Genomic DNA, 26,281 nt, shown 5'->3' with positions numbered 1-26,281 from the left:
AGTTTAAACAACAGAAAACAAGGAAAAATTCTGACTAATTTCAGACTTTCCTGGTGGTCTAAAGTACTGAAAAAGTCAATGCCAGCATTGTGGATGGTTGAAGGTAGTGGAAAGTTTAATGTGAGCTTTCCTGGGCAGCAACGGAGTTAATGCTACTATCCCTTGTTGTCTAGGGTAGTGAAGGACTTAATGCCAGCTTTTATGGTGATTTAGGATTGTGGAAGGGTTAATTTCTGCTTACCTTAGAGGCTTGCATAAATGAACCTAACTAGAGGTTGTCTTGTCTAAAAGTCCAGATATACACTCCTTAACATTGAAATTGCAACACCAAGGAAAAGTTTTGCAATCGTGGAAATCACAGGATCAATAGACATGTTAATGATATGCAAATGATAAAAACATATTCTAAACATGTTGATTTATTCAGTATTGAGTATGAGCGCCACACGCAGAAATACAAGCACTTACACACATTGGCATGCTATCAATGATGTTATTAATGGTTGTTTGAGGAATGTTATGCCACACTGAATACACTTGGGCATGCAATTCATCAAGATTGGCTGCTGGCAGCTCCCTTTACAAATTGCCGACTAATGACGTCCCTGATGTGCTCGATGGGAGACTAGTCCGGAGATGCTGCAGGCCATGGTAGCACGTTTAGGCCATGCAGGCTGCTCACAGTAGAACGAGTAACATGCAGCCTGGGTGTAACGACGGGGGTAGGGAAACAAACAAGTGAGCCCTAATCTACCCGCCACTCTGTCCCTGCCTACTTGCAACGACCCGCCCTAGGCGACGGGGTACAACTGGGCGGCGGTCCCTATGCTCAGTAAGTGCACAAGACAAACATACAAGGGAATACAAAGCAAAGGGAAAGGGGCAGTTGCCCACGGCAACACCGTGAGCAACCAGAGTGGTGAACGAGCCAAGTCAAACCAGGAGAGCACGAGGTACCAAACGCAGAGCAGGAGAGTAGTCAGTAAGCCAGGGTCAGTATGGAGCAGGATCAAATAGTTAGGAGCTGTAGCTGGGCCAGGAAACCACACGGAAAGAATCACAAGCAAAGGAGGAACAGGAAAGGCAGGTATAAATAGACAGAGGGCGGGAGCTAGCTCCGTCTGGCCAGGCTGCGATAGGCTCTCCCACTCCTAAGCCTGCCATCCTGAGAGGTGGAAGATGGAGTCAGTCTCAGAGACCTTAGATTCAGGTGCAGACTGATTACCCATGGGAGTTAACCCCGAAGCTGTGCCTGGCAGATCCTTTACACTGGGGTTGTCTTGTTGAAAAACGGCTTTCGGGACACTGAAGAAACGGCCGTACCACTGGTTCCATGACCAAATCAATGTAACGCCGAGCTGTTAGTGTACCTGAAATAAGGACTAGAGGAGTCCGGCTACCGTACATTATGCCACTCCACACCATAATCCCGGGAGTAGGACCTTTGTGACGTTCCCTTGTGAAGGCCTCTTTGTGGCGTTGCCCAAGTGGTCTATAGACCAATCTCCGGCTATCATTGTGTCTGAGTCAAAAGCGGCACTCATCGCTGAAGAGGATAGACCTCCATTCCAGTCTCCATTGTCATCTTGCTGTGCACCATGATAGCCTTTGAGAGTGGTGACGTGTGATCAGTGGAACACCTGTAGCTGGACGTCTGGCTCGTAGTCCAATGACATGCAAACGCCTTCTGATGGATTGTGTCGACAATGCTTGCCGTCCTAGACTTGGGATGTGATGTCCAATTACACTTGCAGTAAAGAATGGTTTACTATGTGCCATTCCTCCAATCAGATGATCCGATGTCTATGCAGAGGTTCGCCTCTGCGCACCTCTTGCTCTCATGCCCGCTTGTTGATGTTCACCCAACCTTCGGAACATGCACCGTTGAAGAGTGCTGACATCTCGGCCTAGGAGCATAGCGATCTAGTGGAGTGATAAGCCAAGGTCTCTCAGCCCAAGGATTCTGTCCCTCTTAGTTTGCAACAAGTGGCAATAATGTCATACAGGACGCATCGCACAATCATCCCACACCACTTCATCCGATTTTTGAGGTTTCATGTGGCTTTTATACCCCTCCTATGTGCCACAGGTTGGAGATTTATCACTAGGTGATTTAAAATGTGATCATTTGAGGATCTTAGCGACACCTGCTACTCCTTTGATTTGCATAACCTTATGGCTTGCCCTTCTTGGTGTTGCAATTTCAATGTTGAGGAGTGTAATATCAAATATAAATGATCCAAAGCACTTGGCTAGTGACCATAAAGTGGTAAAGTTTGATGTGATATTCAATTGAATACTTAACAGGGGAGCTACTTTGAATTTTAAAATTGCAATGTCACCTCCTGACAAAGCTCTTAAAAGCAAAACGCGCATTGGGGTGACATGTGAGATATCTGGCAAGTATGGCGAAGGGCAATTAATATGTTGTACTATTCTGCATTGGTTATTAGGAATATGGATATAATTCTAATTATACATATAGTTTTACAAAAAAAAAAAACATGTGTGACCTATCCCATTAGGCCCCGTCCCTTAAAAAAAATTGTTGACAGCTGCATGATAAGGAAAAAAGTCACAAATTATTGCAAAAATATAGCCATAATTTGCGGATTTGTAACGCCAGCAAACTGGTGTAAAGCCATTGTTGAACTTTCCCCAAAGTGGATTAGAAAGCTGCATACCTTTTCATTATATAATGATAAAGAAACTTCATTCTTTCTATTGTCTGCCCCATAAGCATCTCAGATTCACATATTTCAAATTGGGCTACCATCCAAAATTGTTTACAGTAACAATACAGTAATGTGCAAATGTTTCAGGCAGTTGTGGGGAAAGAAGATTGCTGTTTTGAAAGGAAAGGGTGGTCACACAAAATATTGGTTTGATTTAGATTTCTCTTCTGCTCATTCACTTTGTATTTTGTGAAATGATGAAAAAAATATTAACACTTCTATATTTGAAAGCATTCTTACTTCGCAGCATTTTTCCACAACTGCCTAAAACTTTTGAACAGTACTGTATATTTTAATGCTTTAAAATAAAGCAATCTAGATTGCTATGATGCAAATGAAACACAAATGTGATTTAGTAGGAGCGTTTCAGGAGACATAACTTATGCAGACATTTGATATAACGTTCCTCCTTGGGAGCTAAAACAGTTTGAAAGATTTAGAATGTCGTAATTTAGCTTATGAAATGCGATATATTGAGTCATTCATTAAGTTTCAGCAATGCAGTATTGTTTGTTACATTATGTTATTGATCACCAGAAATATGTTTCACAGCAAAAGTAAGCGTTGTTGTATAACAAATCATATCCAAAAACTAAAGTAGTATCATATTTTTCATATTCTTAGACCCTATTTTATGTCCTTGCAATAATGATATATTACAATCAGATAAAATAGGGTCTAACAATCTGAAAAATATGATACTACTTTACGGTTTGGTTATGGTTTGCTAAAGGATGATGGTCTGAAAGTTTCTCCGCCAGCCAATGAGTCCAGCTCATTGCTCTGCAAAGCATAGGTTTTTTCATTATCATTGGCTAATGATTTCACAGAGAATTTAATTTGAGATTAATAAGAACAAGATATTTTATCTCTACAGATTAACGTTAACCTTTTTCTGAACAAATAATAAAGTAAAGCAGTGAACTACGAGACGGTGAATCTATTGACACCACACTTCTAGAAGCATACTCTTCATGGGGCTGCCCTGGAAGCCTTTAAGAGATGAAATGGAAAGTATGCAGCCGTTCAATCGCCTGAACTTGCATGCCAATGAACAGACCAGCAACATGCCAGATCAGGGAGATAAGCTTAAAAAAGGGGTTAAAAAACGAATTCTAAAGTGGCCAATTACATTATACAAACAGTATCAAACGGAAAACTCTAATCCAATTGATCACCGTTTTTTCAGACATTGGTTAGTCGTCGGCAATTGTGAAGACGTTTAAACAGAATGATTGGCCAAAATGGTCCTAATTTGCCACTTCTGCCTACATTCCGCTAATGTTAATAGACAACTTAATAGCAATAAAATTTCCTTTCATGGTTGTACGGATCTAAGAAGAAAGAGAGGCAGGAGAGACATAGATAATGACAGACAATCTTAAAGAGAGCCAAGCAATAAACAATAAATGTCCTACATAGAAAAATAAAAGTTGTCTTAAACTTGTTAGATATGAATTTTAGAAAGATACTAAAGCTGTCCGTCACCTAATTTGCCCAGACACATGCTTAGAGGGTCACATTACTTGGGTCCTCCATAGGATGAATGTTATCCTGAACCCACAACATGTATACTTTGCAATATGTCTTTGTGCTACAGTTCACTTTGTAGTGATTTTTTTCTAGTAGCCATAAAAACATGGTGTGTAACTTGCATTGCAATGTAGCATTGACAAACATACAGATGAATTTCGGAAATTGTGAAATGATAGAGTGAATATTTTGGAAGGAAAAATGGAAGTACAAATTCATACGGTACCTTGTTTTACCTGTAAGGAACACACACCTGACAAAAGGCAATTTTCACATCCAGGGTAGGTTCACTGTAGTTGTACAAGAAATGTCGGCTCATAAATACCTGCATTGAAAAATACAAAAAAAAATAATTAGTCTATATATATACATATATATAAATAAGTGGCCAAAATAAAACAAATGGTCTTCACACTTTTTTTGTCAAAAATTAAGCCATGTGATTGGATTTAACTGACAGCTCATTTGTACTTTTTAATATTGCCCAACCGCCTATGTTAGCATTACCCAATTTTTTAGAAAGTTGTCTTACCATTAAAATGATAGCTAATTAAATAAAAAATGATGATTATTTTTGCAATTTATAGTGTTTTTTTTAATATATTGAACTTAAATTTTTTAATGGTGCTCATTATCTTTTAGATGTATTCCCGATGTGTATGTCCACCTTCTGTGTCTTGCCCAGGTGAACACGCATGCACTATAGGTACTTCCAATTTCTAGTGGTGGCGCGGGAGAAATCCATACGCATGCACAAATACCTTTTAGGTATCAGAAATGCAGAGATCTCCTGCACAGATGAACATGTAGGAGACATGGGGAGTGAGTACGCACAAAAGCTACATGGGAAATGTATTCTGTGCTTGCAAAACAGCGGTCATGTGTTCCTGCGCTGCTACCTGCCCACAAGACCGCACCAGGATTGTCACCGATACAGTGAGTAGTAATAAAAAACTAAATAGTTGCATCAATACGTGTATATATATAATGTATATTAAATACATATACAACCTTAAGGAACCCTCTTAAAGTCTTTCCTGAGCATTTCCCTACCACACAGAAGATACCATAAAAATCCTATAATATCCTTCTATTCACAGGAGAAAGATATTTTATGAGGGAAAATATAATACATTCTTCTATATGTGTCCTAGGAGATCAGCCACTTTCTCCCTCCTGTTCACACACCTCAGACAAGTTCTGTCTCAGGCTGAAAGACAACTGGCTGTAGCAGGGACCCTCCCCCACTGATCTACCGGCTATAGGAGACCAGACATCTGTGAACTTAGAATGGAATGAATCAGGAGGCAGTTAACCCCTTTAATACTGTCTATGCCCGCTTGTTTTTTTTTACTGTTGAGCATTAAAGAAAATAAAAAGTTGATTTGGGTGAGTGCCATTCTTTTTGCTTATATCTTTGAATTACTTAAGGACTTTGTCTCTGGGCTGAGCACCTCCCTTGACTTCAATCACGGAACATGTCAGGCATTAAAACGGGACTTTAGTGTTTAGCAGTGCCGACCCACGCATTTCTTATAATAATAAGAATACTAATTATAGCTATATAATGCTGAAAGCATAAAGACACTTCTAAAAATGAAAAACAAATATAACACGTCCATTCAGGTTTTTTTCTTTCTTTTGTGATGTGCCATACTGTAGCCGTTATGGATACGGAATGCTAATCAACCGTAGAACATCAAAGTCTACTTTCTAGTGAGTGACAATTCTTCTGCCTCCTCCGGCTGGCACTGTGCCGGGCATGAAAATTGGCACTTTTTTTTAACCTCTCCACTGAATTAAAATTAAACATTCTGCTGAGGATTTGCTTCTTCCTAAGGTTTTATTAGATTTTCAGGAGCTCAGATTGCAGATAGAGCCCAAAAAAATAAATTGATCTTCTCTATGAGGGCTATGCTCCACACTCTTAGATAGATTTAATGGAGATCATGGTCTCTATTGGTGGTTAAATAATCGAGTTTTCCTTTCAAGAGACTGCAGGGCTCTAAGTTTTAGAATTGTTATTTGCAAGTAATATATGTGGCTTCTACTCTGTGCTTTCTTTTGTAGACAGCATGATAGAGAGCAGACAAATATAGTAATAATTCATTATACAAAGTATGTTCTTTTCTAATTAAGATCTATAGTATATTTGATATTGTGTGTCTGTTGAAAATGTATGGTTTCTTCTCTGTAGTTTGATATATACTAAACACACACTATATACTGTATACTAGACAGTATATATTTGCCAAAGCGGGATTTTTAAAGGAGGGTTTGTAAGTGCATTGGTGCCCACAAGAGAGACAGCAAAATGCCCCCAATTATAAGGACTTTGCCAACTTTCTACATAAATGACATCATACACTTTTACATGGGCTGGATTCGGGGGTAAGTGATAGTATACCTATGATACTCCTAGTGGTTTAGGGGTATTGATATACATTATACTGTACATGGTGGTTATGGGTTAATATCTAATATCCCTGGAGGCCTATCGTGCTTTAGTGGTTAACCATTTATTATATAATATGATGATATCATATTATTCTATTGTTTAGTATGGTGCAGGGTTTACTAGTGGTCTTAGGACGGAAAGTGTCCCTAGAATTTAATTATATTTAATAAATAGGTTCACAATTCAGGGCTCTGTCTTTTTTTGTTGTTTTTTTGTGTAAAGAGCTCTAAATCCCCTGATTCCATAGTGTAACAGAATAAAATGTTATATTCCTGTAACTGCCACTATGGGGAGCTCACTACATAGAGATTTTTACAGACACCCCCCCCTCCCCCCTTGCGTGCACCCCAGTTATTTGAGTATAGGTTTATTTAGCATGCGCACAACTTATATCTTCTATTGATTTTATTGTTTACAAATAATGAGGTTGGAAGATGAAAAACCATGGACTAAGGACCCAGATTATTTTGGCTTTGAGGAAGCAGTGTGTTTTGCGTTTTTTTGTCTCATCCTGGGAGACAGAAACATTTAGGCCTCATGCACACGACCGTGTTTTTGCGTCCGCAATTCCCCCGAAAATCCACGGGAGAATTGCGGCCCCATTCTTTTCTATGGGGCCGTGCACACGACCGTAGTTTTTGCGGTCCGTGCACGGCCCGGGAGCCATGGCCGCGGCCATGTGCATGTGCGGGCGGCTTGCGGCTGACAGTCCGCTGACAGTCCGCAGCCGGCCGACCCGAAAATCACGGCCGTGCACACGGCTACGGTCGGGCTACGGTCGTGTGCATGAGGCCTTAGATTTTTTGATTTTTTTTGCTGATGTTGCTGTGTATCTTGTATTTTTGCAATTCAGGGTGTATTATTCTGGCATCATTTTTCATTAACCCCTTCCCCCTGCTTGCATTCTGGGCCCTAATGTCCAAGCCATTTTTTACATTTTTCCATTGTCACATTCGAAGAGCTATAACTTTTTTATTTTTGCGTCGGCATAGCTGTATAAGGTCTTGTTTTTTGCGGGACGACTTGCAGTTTTTATTGGTACCATTTGAGAGTAGATGCGACTTTTTGATCACTTTTTATCACATTTTTTTTAAGTCAAGATTAACAGAAAACAGCAATTTTTCCATTGTTTTTTATTTTATTTTTTACGGCGTTCACCGTGCGGGTTAAATAATGTAACAGCTTTATAGTCTGGGTCGTTACGGACGCGGCGATACCAAATATGTGTAACTTTTTTGCTTTATTGTAGTTTTTTTTAAAGCATTTTGTAAGGGGAAAAAGTGGGTTTTTCATTTTTTTTTTTTCACTTTTTTTTTTTATTAACTTTATTCAACTTTTTTTTACTTTTATACTAGTCTCACTAGGGTACTTTACTATCCTCTGATCGCTATTATAATACACTGCAATACTTTAGTATTGCAGTGTATTACTGCCTGTCCGTTTAAAACGGACAGGCATCTGCTAGGTCTACTAGATCTAGCAGGCATTCGCTCCAGGCAGACCTGGGGGCCTTTATTAGACCCCCGGCTGCCATAGAAGACACAGACACTCTGCGATTTTATCGCCGGGTGTCAGTGAGATGAGAGGGAGCTCCCTCCCTCTCTCCAAAACCACTCAGATGCGGTGCACGCTATTGTGCACCACATCTGAAGGGTTAAACGGGTGAGATCGATACTAATATCGATCTCACCCGGCAGAGCAGGGACGCCCCCAGCCCTCAGCTGCCTCTGGCAGCTGAGAGCAGGGAGATTTGACGGCTCCCTGCTCTGTTTACTTTATTCTACAGCAGCGCCGTGGAATGGCGGCGCTGTAGAATAAAGCCCATTAATGACCGCCGTGAAAAGGCTTATCGGCGGTCATTAAGGGGTTAAATAAAAATGTATATTTCATTTATAATAATTACTTGTAGTGGAATGAGCAAAAAATTATATTCCGCCATTATTTGTCATTTATACGTCATTCTCAGAACACCCTAATCTATTCTAAAGATAGTTCTGAGAGGTATAAGAAGACAAGCAGAAAAGTATTGTTTAGTATATGACAGTGAGAGATCTACTAAGCTAAATGCGTCATAATTCTCAATTTGCACGAAAAAAATTGATGTACATGCCTTGCGTTAGATTTATTATGTTTTAGACACTTTTTGTGCCTCACTAGACAATTTAAAAAGCGTTGATAAAAGGGGTTTCGCTTCATTGTGATGGGCATGGCTTAAATGATCCAAAGTGGGCCAAAATATTGGTCCAAAGTAAGCCAACCAAAAGATGACATAAGTTAGAGAAAAGTGTCTAACATGTCTAGAAAGATGTGCAAAATGTATCATGCATCTTTGCATGCCTAGTCTAGTTTTAAGCTGTCAAGCTTTAAATGGACACTAATTTTTTAAACAACTTAAGCTCACTTAATAGTATACCTGATCTAAATCAACTTTGTAATTTACAACCTGTTAAAATTTAAGTTTCTTTATCCATGCAAATTCTATGTGAAGTTGCTGCTACTAGGTATCTCCCTTCCTGTAATCTGCTGGCCACCCCTTGTTGTCAAACAAAATCCGTCTCTAGGTACAGAGCAGAGGAGACGAACTGCAGGAAATAGGGATGTGTCTTTACTAGCTTGTTAATTGAAGTCTATGGAGAGGGGAGGTGGGAGCAGGAGGAGAGAGCAGTAAGAGAGTGAGTCAAAAACAGACACGCTGCCCATTCAAGTCTATGGGGAGTCAAGGGAGGAGCAGAGTGAGAAAGACACGGATGCTGCGGTCCCTAGAAGGATACGGACAGGCGATGGGGAGCAGGAGAATGTAACAGGAGCAGAGAGAGAGAGAGACACAGGTACTGCAGCCTATCGAAGTCCATGAAGATGAGAAGCGGGAGCAGGAGCAGAGAGAGAGACACAAAAAGGCTACCCATAGAAGTCTATGGATAGGGGGAGCAAGAGGAGGCAGCAGGATCAGAGAGAGAGTAGTCAGATAGTCAGAAGCTTCAGCCCATAGAAGTCTATGAAGAGGGATGGGGGAGCAGGAGGAGGGAGCAGGTACAGAGAGAAAGAGAGGAGAAACAGATGCTGCAACCCATAGAAGTCTATCGAGATGGGAGGGGGGAGCAGGAGCAGAAAAAAGAAGACACAAAGGCTACAGCTCCTAGAAGCCTATGGAGAGGGGAGGGGGAGCAGGAGGAGGAAGCAGGGAAAGACATCGACACAGAGATGCAGTCCATGAAGTGCGGAGGGGGGAGGAGGAAACAAAGTGAGAAACATAGACACGCTGCCCATAGAAGTCTATGGAGAGAGGGGAGAAGGAGGATGGAGCAGGAAGAGGGACCAAGAGAAGAGAAAGAGAGAGAGAGTGTAGACACGGGCTGGATTCACAGCCACTTCTAATTACTGCTGTATAATCTCACCCATGCTGCTGCTGCTTTTATATATATATATATATATATATGTGATAAATAGAGATAGGAGAGCAGGATTCTCCTCTTCTATGTGTGCTGTGTATAGAAGACATGATAGCAGTGAGGTTCCACGCACTAGCTTAGAGAAAACTGAGAATTAGAGATAGAGCCTTCATAGGGGAAAACTGATTTAAAAAATGAGGCATACAAGTCACATAATGGCCAGAAATAGTGTTATTCCTCATGTAGACACATATGACAGCCTATTTTGAAAAGTCACCAGAAAAGTTACGTTTAATTCTGTAAAAATAAATCTGCCCCTAGTCTGGGTAAACATGATAAGAGATGAATCTGTAGTTTGAACAGAATCAAAATCGCTGCACTTGTAAGTAAAATTAATAAATTGAACCAGAGCAATAGCTATTACAGTTTTCAGAGATTGGACTACAAGACAGAAAACAGACTGAACGCAATGTCCCACATTTATTAAGCAGTGTAGCCAGCTTTTTTGAAATTTCACACTGATGGTTTATCTTTAGGATTGGTGATTGCTGGTGGTCCCACTGCGGTACCGACATTGTGACGCATGTATCCATGCCCGGTGTCTGGTACTCTAGCCCCTGTTAACTGGACAAAGGCGCATTTATGTTCTAATCAATATGCTGATCATTGGAGATCCCATAAGTAGGACCCTCATTGATCACATATAGATGGCCTATCCTAAGGATAGGACATCAATGTAAAATCCTGTAAAACATCTATAAGTAAAATTAATATTAGTTCACCCAGGGGCTACAAACAGTGAAACCTAAATACAAAAACAAAAGTTCCAGAACATTGAACATCATTATTGCTTATATAAATAATAATAATAGTAATAATAATATATATTAAAAAAATCAAATGTACAGTAATTTGCTAGGTGAAATATATATTTTTTTACCAAACTTGTTTCTTTTTGGTAAAATTTTATTCAAGGAATAAGAAGAAATGGAAAAATACCAGCTAGCTTACAAGGCTTCCAGATACCCAGTATGTGTTTGGTCCAGTGATAAGGAAACACACTGCCGAACCTCTTCTGTAATTATGCTAATCAGCATTATAATTACACTTCAGTGGATCTACATAAAAACATTACCAACTACTGTAAACTAAGCAATAATGTGAAAAATACGATGAATTACCCACAACCTTTTGTATTTATGCGTCATCTTCCCTGGTAAAAAAGTAACATTTTATTTTGACAAGAAGCAGGATCATAGGATCATTGTCTTTCAAGATAATTGCTTCTGAATAATTCCTTACAGTAAGAATTTTTCCTAAAGTATACTTAAACAAAAAAAACAAAACAACAACACAATCACTCCATCTGTAGATGTATATTAGATTTAGTGCAGCCAGAATTCTTGGTTTTTCCAACCCTGTCCATCGTTACAGTAAATTATTATTCTCTTTCTATGCTGAGTTGGACAGGCTCTTGCTGGTGAGATCTGTGCTTTGTATTGTAATCAGATGTCTACCCTTCCCCTCTCAAGATACTGAGGGAGGAATACTTCTGAATCTTTCCTCTTCTCTCTCTCTCTGTTTAGTATTTGTTGTTTTACTCTACATAGATTTTTGGTGACTGTAATTTTTTTTTATGCACAAACTCAAATTGATGCTGTATAACTGCCAGCTGACTGATGTATGGCGGCTATCTCACCCGCAGGGTAGAGATTATACTTTCTATTCCCATAGACATAAGGTGTACCGCAGGCTGGATTACGTTTTTCTGTCTACGTCACACCTTTCGAATTTGCAGTCGGCTTCTATTGGGCACATTACTGTCTCAGACCACGCCCCGGTCTTGGCTAAGATTCACGTACAGGATATACCCAATAGATCGTGGTCTTGGCGGCTCAATGATACGGTACTTTCGGATGAGGCTCACACGGCGGCTTTGGATGTAAAGTTGGAAGAATACTTCCGTCTCAATAGAACCACGGAGGTCTCAATGCCGGTGGTGTGGGAAGCCCATAAGGCTTTTATTAGGGGGGAATTTATTTCACTGTGCTCTCGTCTGAAGAGAGACAGGACTAAGAAATTGCATTCTTTGCTGGCACAGATCTCTGCCCTTGAACAATTGCACAAACAGGCTGCGATAGACTCCCTTCGCACAGATCTAGACTCCCTTCGACACCAACTAAAAGACATGCTAAATATTCAGGCGGCTAAGACCTTTCAGAGACTTAAATGCCGGATATATCTGCACGGGGATAGGGGCTCAAAATTGATGTCTAAAATGCTTAAGACACAGACAGAGAAATCCTTTGTGTCCACTGTTAGGACTGCCTCGGGTCAGCGGGTCTCTACCACCCCACAGGTTGCTGAAGCTTTTAGGCAGTTTTACTCTAGCCTATACGACCTGGATTCTCAGGGGTTATCGGATACCTTAGTCTTAGTCTTAGTACATACCGATCGCGACACTGCAGTACAGACATTCCTAGATAAACTGGATTTTCCTCAATTGTCAGACAGCGACGGCACATCCCTATTAGCTCCCTTTACGCTAGAAGAATTACAGGCCAGTCTCACTAGCATCCCATCAGGGAAATGTCCTGGGCCTGACGGCCTGCCCATTACGTATTACAAAAAGTTCCATAATATACTTCTCCCACAATTTCTTGAGGTGTGTAATTCCCTTCTAACTGGTTCTTTCCTTCCGCCGCAGGCTCTGGAAGCCTTTATCACTCTTATTCCTAAAGAAGGAAAGAGTCCTGACGATTGTGCAAGCTATAGACCGATATCCCTGTTAAACACTGATGTGAAGTGGTGGGCAAAACTATTGGCTAGCAGGATAGCTAAACTCCTACCGACATTGACAGCGGAGGAGCAGGTAGGTTTCGTCCCGCGGCGGGAGGGGAAGAATAACATCTCCAGAGTTATAAATGCCTCTTGTCCTGCTGGGAACTGATGCCGAAAAGGCCTTTGATAGGGTCGATTGGAGGTTTCTTCGAAGCGCATTAGAAAAATTTAAGTTTCCACTGCCTTTTATAAGAGCTATATTCTCCTTATACGCAAAACCCTCAGCCAAAATTTAGAGTAAACAGCCTTTTGTCAGCCCCTTTTTTCATAAAAAATGGTACCCGACAGGGCTGTCCTCTCTCCCCGGCTCTTTTCATTTTAGGTTTGGAACCATTGCTACTACATATTAGACAACATGAAGAAGTTAAGGGATTGAAGGTTGGAGCTGTAGAACACAAAATTGCGGCCTTTGCCGATGACCTCCTCCTTTTTATTACCAACCAGCTGTCGGCCCTACCGTACATACTGACACTGTTCGATGAATTTGGTTTTATCTCCAATTTTAAAATAAATCTTAACAAGTCGGAAGCGCTAAACATTAATGTTTCCCCCCAGATCGTTTCACAATTGCAAAGCTGTACTCCTTTCAAGTGGCCTTCTAGGGCTATTAAATTTCTCGGGGTTATGATACCCGCTTACCTAAGGGAGCTTTTTAGTCTTAATTATAAAACTCTCTTCACCAAAATCCGGGCGCAGGTGTTATCCATTAGTTTGCCATTTCTGTCATGGTTTGGCAGGAAGAACTTACTGGCCACTTACATACTTCCGCAGATCATATATCTACTGTGTGCCTTGCCAATAGCTGTTCCAAAGAGCTATTTTCGGAACTTCAGGACCCTGTTCATCTCCTTTTTATGGAATTTCAAGAGGCCTAGACTAGCATATTCCTATCTGATAAAAAAAAAAGGAACAAGGGGGCATTTCATTGCCCGACTTGGAAACGTACTTCATAGCTAATCATTTAGCTCGTTGGACGCAACTAGCGGATGGGGGCAACACCTCCTTATCGGTGGTCATGGAAAGAACTCTTTTGGGGCCTGACATGCTTAGTTTACTATGGGTACGGACTGCCCTGAACTCTAAAAGGGAAGACCTGAGCCCCATTACCAGGGGAACGATTGGGGGGTGTCACAAGGCAGAAGCCCTAAATATGTCGGGGAACCTCCTTTCTCCTCTTGCTCCCTTGAGCGTCTTGCCCTCCTTTTTAGGTAGACCACCTGATAGAACGGCAGACTTTTGGCGGCGCTTACACGAGTTACGAATATCGGAGCTGAGGAGACCGGAGGGGCCGCCTGATCTGTCCTCTGTTTTTAGGGAGCGGGGATGTGGTCAGCCCAATGTATTACACCTGGCAGATTACACAGCTACTATTACTACATTTAAAGCCCAGTCACCACCTCAACTAGTTGATCCGACTTGGTTAGAAAATTACATACTATTGCCGGCCATCCCGGCTAAAATCTTGTCTAAATTATATAAGGGTATTTTATTGGGGATGTCTCCCCAAACGCCTCATTTTGTGAGAACATGGGAGAAGGAATTGGGATTGTCTTTATCACAATCAGACATAGAGTTTATATTGAAATCCGCCCAAGGTTTTTCTAAATGTGTATGCATGCAGGAAAACTCCTTCAAACTTGTTACGCGTTGGTACCGAACTCCAGAATTCCTTTCCTCCATTGTCTTGGTGTCCGATAGTTCCTGTTGGAGGTGTCGTGAGGGACCAGGTTCCTATCTCCACATATGGTGGTCCTGCCCCAAATTGACAAGCTTTTGGAGGGGAGTTGAAAATGTAATTAATTCTATTTGTTCTACGAATATTAAGCTGACTGCTGCATTGATATTGCTTTGGCTGCCTCAACCTGATTTCTTCCCATCTGCACACAGTCTCCCGACTCATATGATCTCCGCAGCTAAATTGCTGGTCCCCACCCTTTGGGGACAATCTAATCCGCCGACGGTAGACCTATGGTTAGACAGGGTACATCAGATTTGTAGACTGGAGGAATGGGCAGCCTGGATAAACCATTCGAGAGATAAATACCTAAAACTATGGCGTCCCTGGCTGGCCAGAGGTATGGGGGTACATGCTCCAACGTGAATTAGTTGTCCGCTCGACCCTTCTTCTAGATAAATTGTACCCACATTACCTGACTGTTTATATATTGAGTCTGTTAAATCTAGGGGGGTGGCGTATTTAGTATCTTCGGAGTGTAAACCCCTCCTATAACATATTTCTGAACCCACACATCTTGCTACTCTTTCAGGGGCATTTAAATTGATTTAAAGTAATGTTTACATCTGTTATATGCTGTACTATTGTTTATAAGACGTGATGCCGGACGTTGCCTTTTCATTGTTATTCCTGTGTTATGTTTCTTTGTCTCTGTCGACCCTTGTGTTCTGTTACATGTCGAGTCAGATGTTCTTGGGTTTTGCCTGATATGTAAGGATGTTTTATCCTATGCATTGCCTGTAAGGCAACACCTATAGAAGTTTAAACCCTTATCCACCATATGTAATTGCATTTTGTTACAATGCTGTTCTACCTGACTATTGACATGTTGTAAGAGATATGTTCCTTTGTATGTATTGTTACTGTACTTAATAAAAAGAGATTTTGCAAAAAAAAAATATTATAGAATTCTGCTTTTATTACGTACCCAGAGTCCAACTTTCCTGTCTGTGATTGGTAACAAGTTGCATCAAAAAAATAAATGGATTCTAAGTCAGCTTCATCATCATTTATGAGACCTTCTCTTGAAAAGTCATTGTAAATTACATTGAAATTAGTTCAAAGACAATCTATGATTCCATTAATATATAATGCAATTCTAAAGTGCCGATTATTCAGTCACTGTAAATTTCATTTAGCCTCGGCACGCTCGTTTAGGAAGTAAGTTTGAAGCACCACAGTATTTCTGCAGTGAGTTATTAGTGTGGTCATGCATACAGAGAAATCTTAATCTACAAATCCTTTATCTACAATGAAAGTCGATTTCTTCCCACTGGCATACTTGAGGTAGTTCTGCTGGTGCACATTACAGTATGGCATGATCAGCGAAGCGTAAAGAAAGTAATGATCCTAATAAACTTGGTAGCTTCAACATTCTAGAAAGAAGCTCATTAGTTCTCAGTGTGAACGATCCAGTGATTCCTACATCTTGGAGGAAGTAAAGTGGCGTACAAGTTTGCAAAATGTTTCTCGTTATTATTTAAAGACATATAATGATATTTACCACATTTATGATTTTTTTTTAATGATTTTTGAGCAGATATACAACATGGAGCAGGGACAATAAAAACATGTGGGAATACATAACCATAAACTCTAGAGTGGTGATGTGTCCATGGCCAGGTGTGGGAGTAAATAATAGTGTAATAGCTCATCAAATCAAGACACTGAGATATATATATATATATATATATATATATATATATATATATTGTCCAGATACAAATGAACAAAGCACTCCAATATACCTGTATATCAGACCATGTGCTCGTTACCAGGGGATGAATCAATTCCCCAACTTGAATGTAAAGCAACCATAGAACAAAGTAACGGCACCAGGACTTCAAAGTAGATGAAACAGGGTGGATTTATTCACCTCAAGTGAGCGACGTTTCGGTCCAACACAGAACCTTTCTCAAGATATATATATACACCGTATTTTTCGGACTATAAGACGCACCTGACCATAAGACGCACCCGGTTTTAGACAACAGATAATAGGAAAAAAATTATTTGTTAAAAAATTATTTATTCTGTTTCACCACATTCCTTTTTTTTTTTACACATTTTATTAGTTCCCCTAGGGGACTTGAACCAGTGGCCACTTGATTACATGTGGAGTTATTGAAACAGCATAACTCGCTGAGCTACGCTGTTTCCCTAACTCTCATAGTAGTGAATAGCAGTTATGAAAGCAGCGTAGCCTGCGAGCTACGCTGTTCCCGTAACTACTACAGGAGAGTACAGAAAGCTAAAACAGGGTTTAGGGGCCCCGTTCTAGAGATAGGTGCGGGTCCCAGAGGTGGGACCCGCATCTACCTGACATTTATGACATATCCTGTGGATATGTCATAAATGTCCTTCATAGAAAAACCCCTATAAATGCCACGGTCGCTATTGACCGCGGCATTTAACTAGTTAAAGGGGTTTGCCATAAAACACATGTATCCCCTATCCACAGGATAGAGGCTACATGTGGGATCGCTGGGGGTCCGACCACTGGGACCCCCAGCGATCAGGAGAACAGGGGACTCTACATGAGAAGCCTGAACTTCCGGGTTCTGTGTCCGGCTTATTTGTTCTGCAGCTCCATAGAGATCAATACATAGCTGCTCGCGCATGCGCAGAAGAATCCCATTGCTCTCTATGAAGCTGCCGGACACAGAACGCGGAAGTAGCGCTCTTGGTGAGTTTCCGGCCCAGGTCTCCTTATCACTGGGGGTCAGACCCCCAGCGATCACACATGTATCCCCTATCCTGTGAATAGGGGATACATGTGTTTTATGGCACAACCCCTTTAAACGTCCAGGAACAGCGAAATAGCTGTTCCTGGCCATTAGAGCAGCATGTCAGCTGCTGACACCTGCAGTGTATGGAGCGGGCTCAGCGCGTGAGCCCGCTCCATGATGTGCCGGGAACGTCATGGGTCGGGAAGGGGTTAAGTAATGAAGCGGTTAGGGGGCCCGGCAATGCCGGTTCCCTTGACTGCGGACTATAAGACGCAGGGACTTTTTAGCAAGATTTATTCTTGCTAAAAACTGCGTCTTATAGTCCGAAAAATACGGTATACTCACAAACGAAAATAAGCAGCACTCAATATCCAAAATCAACCACGTAAATGGGTGCAAGCGGTTAATCCTGATACATGGATTATAAGTATGTATAGTAGAAATCCCACATCACACCGGTGTGCTGTGGGATTTCTTCTATATACGTGTGTGTGTGTGTGTGTGTGTGTGTGTGTGTGTGTGTGTGTGTGTGTGTGTGTGTGTGTGTGTATATTGATAAGCTCCATGGTCTGCCTTTATGGTATGTATGCCCTTGTTCACAGGAAACTTTGGGCAACTGCTCCACTTTTCCTTTGCGCTAGATTGTACACATAAATGAGCAAGACTCTAGTCATCTGGCTTGATAGTAACTAAAATGTTTTACAATTAAAATGTATAAACCAAATTAAATGTTTAATTCAATGTGTTATTTTTAATCATGAAAGTTGTTGATCAATGACACACTTTTTATTATTGACTTTCATTAGTTGCTCTGCAATACAATTTATTTTTAAAGTCGATTAATTATGTTAAATAGCGCAGAGCCATGAAACAATACTCCAAATAAATGTATTAAGGTAATATAAGGACAGTATTAAACAACCTTGTGGTTCTGAGATCATCATCTAGGCCTGTGAAGTAGAGTAACGTGTAGTGAAAAATAACAAAAGGACACGTGGGATTGAGAGCCGTAAAGGCAAATGTTTACCGTAGCATGTAAGGTACATTGGGGAGTGGCACAAATCTGTCAATTATAGCCCATTACAAGATTTAGATCTCAAGAGCTTGTAGACAAAAAGGGGCTATCACCTGAGACCCTTCCCATTTATAAAGTCACACCAAAAACTTTTCTTTTGCAAATAAAGATATAAAATTAACAAGAAATTATTTTTATTATAAAACAAAGTCTATACTTGCATGACAGTACATAGACGTGTTTGTAATAGGCAACAGGTACCCTGTTTCCTAGAGGAGCCCATTATCATAGGCCTGTTGTGTCTGTATTACATGCATGGCCTTTTATTTGAATGGTCGCCTTGCAATACTATACTACATTTTCTATGTAGCGGCAGAAAGTTCTTGTCATGGTGAGACAACCCCTTTAAGCCAGGGCATAAAGCCCTCTGGAGGATACAATGAGGAAGATTTACTAAGCTAAGTGGTGTACATGTCTTGCGCCAGATTTATTATGTGTTTTAGACACTTTTTACACCTCACTATATAGCTTTAAATGGTCTAGAAAAGGAAGTGTGAAATAGCGAAAAGTGAGTGGGGCTTAAAAAACGCCAAAGTGCACTGAAATTGTGACAAAATTTTGGCAAAAAATATTGATCTATACTAAGCTAACCAAGAGGTGGAATAAAAAAGAAAAAAGTGTCTTACATGTCTTGCAAGATGTGACAAATTTATCGTACTGTACAGCACGCACTACTGTGATAAATTTGGCAACTCTTCTGCCTGCCTAGTCTAGATGTAAGCTGTTCAAGTTTAAGATCGGAATAATAAATCTGCCCCAATGTATCCATGTATAGTATCACATGGTCACCCACTGAACTCAATAGACACTGTGTTCTACATTAGTCCTGCAGCATCGCTTCCCCCACAAGATCAGTGCGGCAGTTCCCCCAGCTACTGTATAACATTTGATCTTGTAGGCTCCCAACAGTCAAATCTCCCTTGGTCAATACTACTCTGGACAACTGGCAATCTAAAACAGGGGTTGTCCAAATCAGATGCATAACTCTTAATGCCTTAGCTATTTTTCAACTTTTTCCATTCCAGACCTCAGAATTGTCTTATTCTTTTGTGTGTGTGTGTAGCTATATTATGCATTGTTTTTCCTCGTACAACTTGTATTTATTTTAGGTACATATACATTTGTAAAAACAAATAGTGGAAAAATGATAAAGTTTTTATTTTTTAATTTTTTTTTATTATGCCGTTAGTAGAACACCATACATTAGCAGTTAAAGGGGTTGTCCCACAAAACACATGTATCCCCTAACCAAAGGATAGGGGATACATGTGTGAGCGCTGGGGGCTCAACCACTGGGACCCCCAGCGATAAGGAGAAAGGGGGACCGAAAGTGCTCCATAAGAAGCATGGGACTTCCGGGGCTCTGTGTGCGGCTTGTGTGTCCGGCAGCTCCATAGAAATGAATGGCGCGCCCGTCGTGCATGTGCAACTGCCGAACACACAAGCCGGACACAGACCTCGGAAGTCCCAAGCGTCTCATGGAGCACTTTGGGGTACTTTCGGTTCCCCATTCTCCTTATCGCTGGGGTTCCCAGTGGTCAGACCCCCAGCAATCACATATGCATCCCCTACCCTACCCTGGGGATACATGTGTTTTGTGTATATGTGATCTTACAGATAAAGATATACACTGTGTGAATTATTATTAGGCAAGTTGTATTTTTGAGGATTAATTTTATTATTGAACAACTACAGTGCTGTCGGTCAATCCAAAATGTTAATAAACCTCAACCCTGAATATTTAAAGAGGCTCTGTCACCAGATTCTCAAATCCCTATCTCCTATTGCATGTGATCGGCGCTGCAATGTAGATTAAAAAAACGTTCATTTTTGGCCAAGTTATGAGCTATTTTATATATATGCAAATGAGGTTTGAAATGGACAACTGGGCGTTTTTTTTTTTCGTTATGTCCAACTGGGCGTGTATTGTGTTTTTAACTGGGCGTGTTTACGTGTATGACGCTGACCAATCAGTGACCAGTCAGCATCATACACTCATCTCCATTGATTTACACAGCAGCGATGTGCAGCCACATACACAGAGATTAACGTTAATCAAGTGTCCTGATAATGAATACACATGAAATCCAGCCTGGACGTCATGTGTATTCAGAATCCTGACACTTCTGACTCTTTTCTTTGAGATTTGCAGCAAGGGAAACGAAATCTTGTTTACCTCCGTAATCTCGCGAGATTTCGTTTCCCTTGCTAGAAATCTCAAAGAAAAGAGTCAGAAGTGTAAGGATTCTGAATACACATGACGTTCAGGCTGGATGATCATGTGTATTCATTATCAGGACACTTGATTAACGTTAATCTCTGTGTATGTGGCTGCACATCGCTGCTGTGTAAATCAATGTAGAGGAGTGTATGATGCTGACTGGTCACTGATTGGTCAGCGTCATACACGTAAACACGCCCAGTTAAAAACACAATACACGCCCAGTTGGACATAACGAAAAAAAAAACGCCCAATTGTCCATTTCAAAGCTCCTTTGCATATATATAAAATAGCTCATAACTTGGCCAAAAATGAACGTTTTTTAAAAAAAAAAAACGTTACTGTTATCTACATTGCAGCGCCGATCACATGCAATAGGAGATAGGGATTTGAGAATCTGGTGACAGAGCCTCTTTAAGTAAAAGTGAGGTTTTGGCTTTCTTAGGAGAATATCTATGTGTGCATAATTATTGGGCAAGTATTAGTGTGCGGAATTATTATGTAACTAAATGAAAAAGGAAAATTTTCCCATCCAACTTATTTTCATCTGTTAACCCCTTCCCGCAAAATGACGGGTCTGGTACGTCGGCATAAGTAGTTTAGCACAATCCGACGTACCAGACCCATAATGAGGATGAAGCGGGCACATGAGCTGTGCTCTCTTCATCTTCAGCGGGTGTCAGCTGTAATATACAGCTGACATCCCGCTGCAACGGCAGCGATGGCAGTTACCACTGATCACCGCCGTTTAACCCCTTCAATGCGGTGGTCAGTGGGGCACCCTCTGTACCAAACCGCGGGTGCTAATGGTTGCTATGGCAACCAGGAAGCCTAGCAACGACTTCCTGGTTCGCCAGATACGGAAGCCTATTAGCTCCTGCCCCAGGCAAGACCTAATAGGCTTAACCGTCAAATGAAAAATTACAGTTACAATAAGTAGTGCAGTGTATTGTACCGGGGATCAGAAGATCAGATCTTCAAGTTCCCAGGTAAGTGTAAAAAAAAAAGTGAAAGAAAGTAAAAAAAAATGTTTATGAAAAATAAATAAATAAAACGTTTTAGGTATTAAAAAAAATAATCGCCCTGTTTCCCTGATCAAGTCCTTTATAAATGAAAAAAAAATAAAAAATTAATATACATAATAGGTATTGCCACGTTCGGAATGGCCTGAACTGTAAAAATATGACATTATTTTTAACGCCCGGTGAACACCGTAGAAAAATTAAATAAAAAACAATTACAGAATTTATTTTTTTTGGTCACCTCGCCTCAGAAAAAATTTAATAAAAAGTGATCAAAAAATCACAAGTACCCCAAAATGGTATCCACACAAACTACAGTTTGTCACGCAAAAAACAATCCCACAGTGATATCAACTAAAAAATAAATAAGTTATGGCTGTTCGAAAATGGCAACACTAAAACATGATTTTTTTAGAAAAGAGTATTTTTATTGTGGGAAAGTAGTAAAACGTAAAAACCTATATAAATTTGGTATCGTTGTAATCGTATTAACCCACAGAATGAAGTTAACATGTTGTTTATACTGCACGGTGAACACTGTAAAAAGGAAAAAACAAAACAGTGCTAGAAATGCTGTTTATTGGTTTCCTCGTCTCCCAAAAAATGTAATAAATAGTGAGAAAAAAATCGCATGTACCCCCAAAGTGGAACCAATAAAAATTACAGCTCGTTCCACAAAAACCAAGCCCTCACACAGCTCCGTCAATGGAAAAATAACACGTTATGACTCTCAAAACGCAATGATGCAAAATGACGGCCCAGACTAATTTTTTAGGTCCAGTAGTTTTTCACTAAAAACACCACATCGTCATTTGTGGACCCCACAGGTGGACCCTACAGATGCAGCGGAGATGAGGAAACTTTAGGGCCTTGTGCTGCTTATAGGGCTAGTGAAGAAGTCAAAGATTAGGCAATACTGGAGCGCAGATATTTTGTGCAATAGCCAAAAAACCCAGCCTGTGCATAAAGGATTGGTTCAAAGCATACCACACCAACCCATGGATTATTAATTTTATTATTCATTCAACCCATTATTACATCATGCTATTATGCCCTGATGTACTCCGCCCAACTTACATATAACCTGATGTACTCCGCACAGTTTACATATACCCTGATGTACTCTGCACAGCTTACATATACCCTGATATACTTCGCACAGCTTATATATACCCTGATGTACTCCGCCCAGTTTACATATACCCTGATGTACTCCACCCTGCTTACATATACCCTGATCTACTCCGCACAGCTTACATATACCATGATGTACTCCGCCCAGTTTACATATACCCTGATGTACTCCACCCAGCTTACATACACCCTGATGTACTCTGCACAGCTTACATATACCCTGATGTACTCCGCACAGCTTACATATACCCTGATGTACTCCGCCCAGCTTACATATACCCCTGATGAACTCCGCACAGCTTACATATACCCTGATGTACTCATGTACTCCGCACAGCTTACATATACCCTGATGTACTCCGCACAGTTTACATATACCCTGATGCACTCCGCTCATCTTACATATACCCTGATGTACTTTGCCCAGCTTACATATACCCTGATGTTCTCCGCCCAGCTTACATATACCCTGATATACTCCTTACAGCTTACATATACACTGATGTACTCCTCGCAGCTTACATATACCCTGGTGTACTCCGCACATCTTGCATATACACTGATGTACTCCATACAGCATTCATATACCCTGATGTACTCCGCCCAGCTTACATATACCCTGATGCACTCCACCCAGTTTACATATACCCTGATATACTCCTTACAGCTTACATATACACTGATGTACTCCTCGCAGCTTACATATACCCTGGTGTACTCCGCACATCTTGCATATACACTGATGTACTCCATACAGCATTCATATACCCTGATGTACTCCGCCCAGCTTACATATACCCTGATGCACTCCACCCAGTTTACATATACTCTGATGTACTCCGCACGGCTTACATATACCCTGATGTACTCCGCCCAGCTTACATATACCTTGATGTACTCCGCACAGCTTACATATACCCTGATGTACTCCACACAGATTACATATACCCTGATGTACTCCACACAGTTTACATATACCCTGATGTACTTCGCCCAGCTTACATATGCTCCCACATTATAACCTGAAATACCAATAAAACCCCAAACAAAACTACTACCAAGCAAAATCTACGCTTCAAAAGCCAAATGGCGCTTCTTCTGAGCCTGAAAGTGTGTCCAAACAGAAGTTTATGACCACATATGGGGTATTACTGCATTCTGGAGAACCCACTTAACAATTTATGGGGTGTGTGTCTCCAGTGGCACAAGCTGGGCACAACATATTGGTCACTGAAATGGCATATCATTGGAAAAATGGCAATTTTCATTCTGCAACATCCACTCTGCATTAACTTATGCAAAAAACTTGTGGGGTCAAAATGTTCAGAATACCTCTAGATAAATTTCTTCAGGGATGTAGTTTCCAAAATGGGGTAATTTTTTGGGACTTTCCACTGTACTGGTACCTTAGCTCATTGTAACCTGGTGTCCGAAAACTAATTTTTCTTCACTCTAAAAACAAAATTGCGCTCCTTCCCTTTAGAGCCTTGTTGTGTGTCCAAATAGCAGGTTATGACCACATGTGGGGTATTGCCGTACTCGGGAGAAATTGCTTTGCAAATCTTTGGTGGCCTTTTCTCTTTTATCCCTTGTGAAAATGAAAAAATGTAACTTTTTAATGGAAAAAATTTGATATTCATTTTTACGGCCTAATTCCAATAAATTCTGCGAAAGACCTGTGGGGTCTAAATGCTTTTTATACCACTAGATAGATTCCTTAAGGTGTGTAGTTTCACAAATAGGGTCACTTTTGGGGGGCAACTACTGTTTTGGCTCTGTAGGGGCATATGAAATGTGACATGGCACCTGAAAACCATTCCAGCTGAATTTGAGCTCCAAATGGTGCTCCTTCTGAGCCCTGCAGTGTGTTCAAACAGCATTGTACGACCACTTATGGGATATTGCCGTAATCAGGAGAAATTGCTTTTCAAATGTTGGGGTGCTTTTTCTCCTTTATTCCTTGTAAAAATTTAAAATTTCCACATTTATCGGAAACAATTATACTTTTTAATTTCATGGGCTATTTCCACTAAATTCAGCAAAAAAACTGTGGGGTCAAAATTCTCTCTGTACCCCTAGATAAATTCCTTCAGGGGTGTAGTTTCCCGAATGGGGTCACTTTTGGGGGTTTTCACTGATTTGGTTCCGCAGAAGCTTTGTAAATGTGACATGGCGCCGCAAACCATTCCGGCAATATTTGAGCTCCAAAACCCAAATGGTGCTCCTTTCCTTCTAAGCCCTGCCGTGGGTCCAAACAGCAGTTTGTTGCCACATATGCGGTATTACTGTGCTCAGAAGAGGTTGCTTTACAAATATTGGGGTGCTTTTTCTCCTTTATGTATTGTGAAAATGGAAAAATCTGAGCTAAAACTACACTTTATTAGAAAAAAACTTAGATTTTTATTTTCACAGCCTAATTCCACTAAAGTCAGCAACACAACTGTGGGGTCAAAATGCTTACTATACCCCTCGATAAATTCCTTGAGGGGTGTAGTTTAGCAAATAGGGTCACTTTTGGTCCCACCCGAAAACCATTGTAACAATACTTGAGCTCCAAAAGTCAAATAGTGCTCCTTCCCTTCTGAGGTCTGATGTGTGTCCAAGCAGCGGTTTATTACCACATATGGGGTATTGCCATAATCGGGAGAAATTGCTTTTCAAATGTAGGGTTGTTTTTTGTCCTTTATGCCTTGAGAAATTGAAAATGTCTACGTTTTATTGACAAAATATAAATTTTCATTTTCACAACCTCATTCCACTAAATTCAGCAAAACAACTGTTGGGTCAAAATGCTCACTATACCCCTTGATAAATTCCTTGAGGGGTGTAGTTTGCCAAATAGTGTCTTTTTGGGAGTGTTTTCACTGTTTTAGCCCCACAAGACCTCTCCAAACCTGACATGGTGCCTAAAATATAGTCTAATAAAAAGAAGACGCCAAAATCCTCTTGGTGCTCCTTTGCTGGCCAATAAATATTGAGTTGCGTTTCTCTGGTTAAACCCTCTGTGTTACAGAAAAAAAAAAGGATTAAATATAAATTTCTGCAAAAAAATATACAATTTGTAAATTTCACTCCTACAACACCTATAAGGTTAAGAAACGTTCTTAATGCTGTTTTGAATACTTTGAGGGGTGTCGTTTTGAAAATGGGGTGATTTATGTCGGTTTGTACTGTACTGACTCCTCAAAGCCACTTCACAACTGAACTGGTCCCTGAAAAAAACTTTTGAAATTTTCTTGAATATGTGAGAAATTGCTGCTAAAGTTCTAAGCCTTGTAACGTGCTAGAAAAAGAAAAGATCGTTCAAAAAAATGATGGCAACATAAAGTAGACATATGGAATATGTGAAATAGTAACTATTTTGTGTGGTATTACTATCTGTTTTACAAGCAGATACATTTAAATTTAG

At 40.5% G+C, this 26,281-nt stretch overlaps 1 protein-coding gene across 9 annotated transcripts in view; it reads right to left on the bottom strand.

The window, feature by feature from the left end:
* The window catches only part of MAPK10 (mitogen-activated protein kinase 10), a 239,964-nt gene that overhangs the window by 117,540 nt on the left and 96,143 nt on the right, over window positions 1-26,281 (bottom strand). For 6 of the 9 annotated variants that reach the window (XM_075860977.1, XM_075860953.1, XM_075860970.1 and 3 more), the window contains one exon: window positions 4,522-4,593. In XM_075860977.1, the coding sequence (XP_075717092.1) occupies window positions 4,522-4,593 (72 nt within the window). Of the gene's footprint in view, window positions 1-4,494; window positions 4,594-26,281 lie in introns of all 9 variants that reach the window. The other 3 variants (XM_075860994.1, XM_075860986.1, XM_075861000.1) reach the window with 2 other exon arrangements.

This window comes from Rhinoderma darwinii, chromosome 1 (assembly GCF_050947455.1).
Source record: "Rhinoderma darwinii isolate aRhiDar2 chromosome 1, aRhiDar2.hap1, whole genome shotgun sequence".
Lineage (NCBI taxonomy): Eukaryota > Metazoa > Chordata > Amphibia > Anura > Rhinodermatidae > Rhinoderma > Rhinoderma darwinii.
The sequence above is the reverse complement of the archived record's forward strand: the minus strand, read 5'-3'. Positions and strand labels throughout refer to the sequence as shown.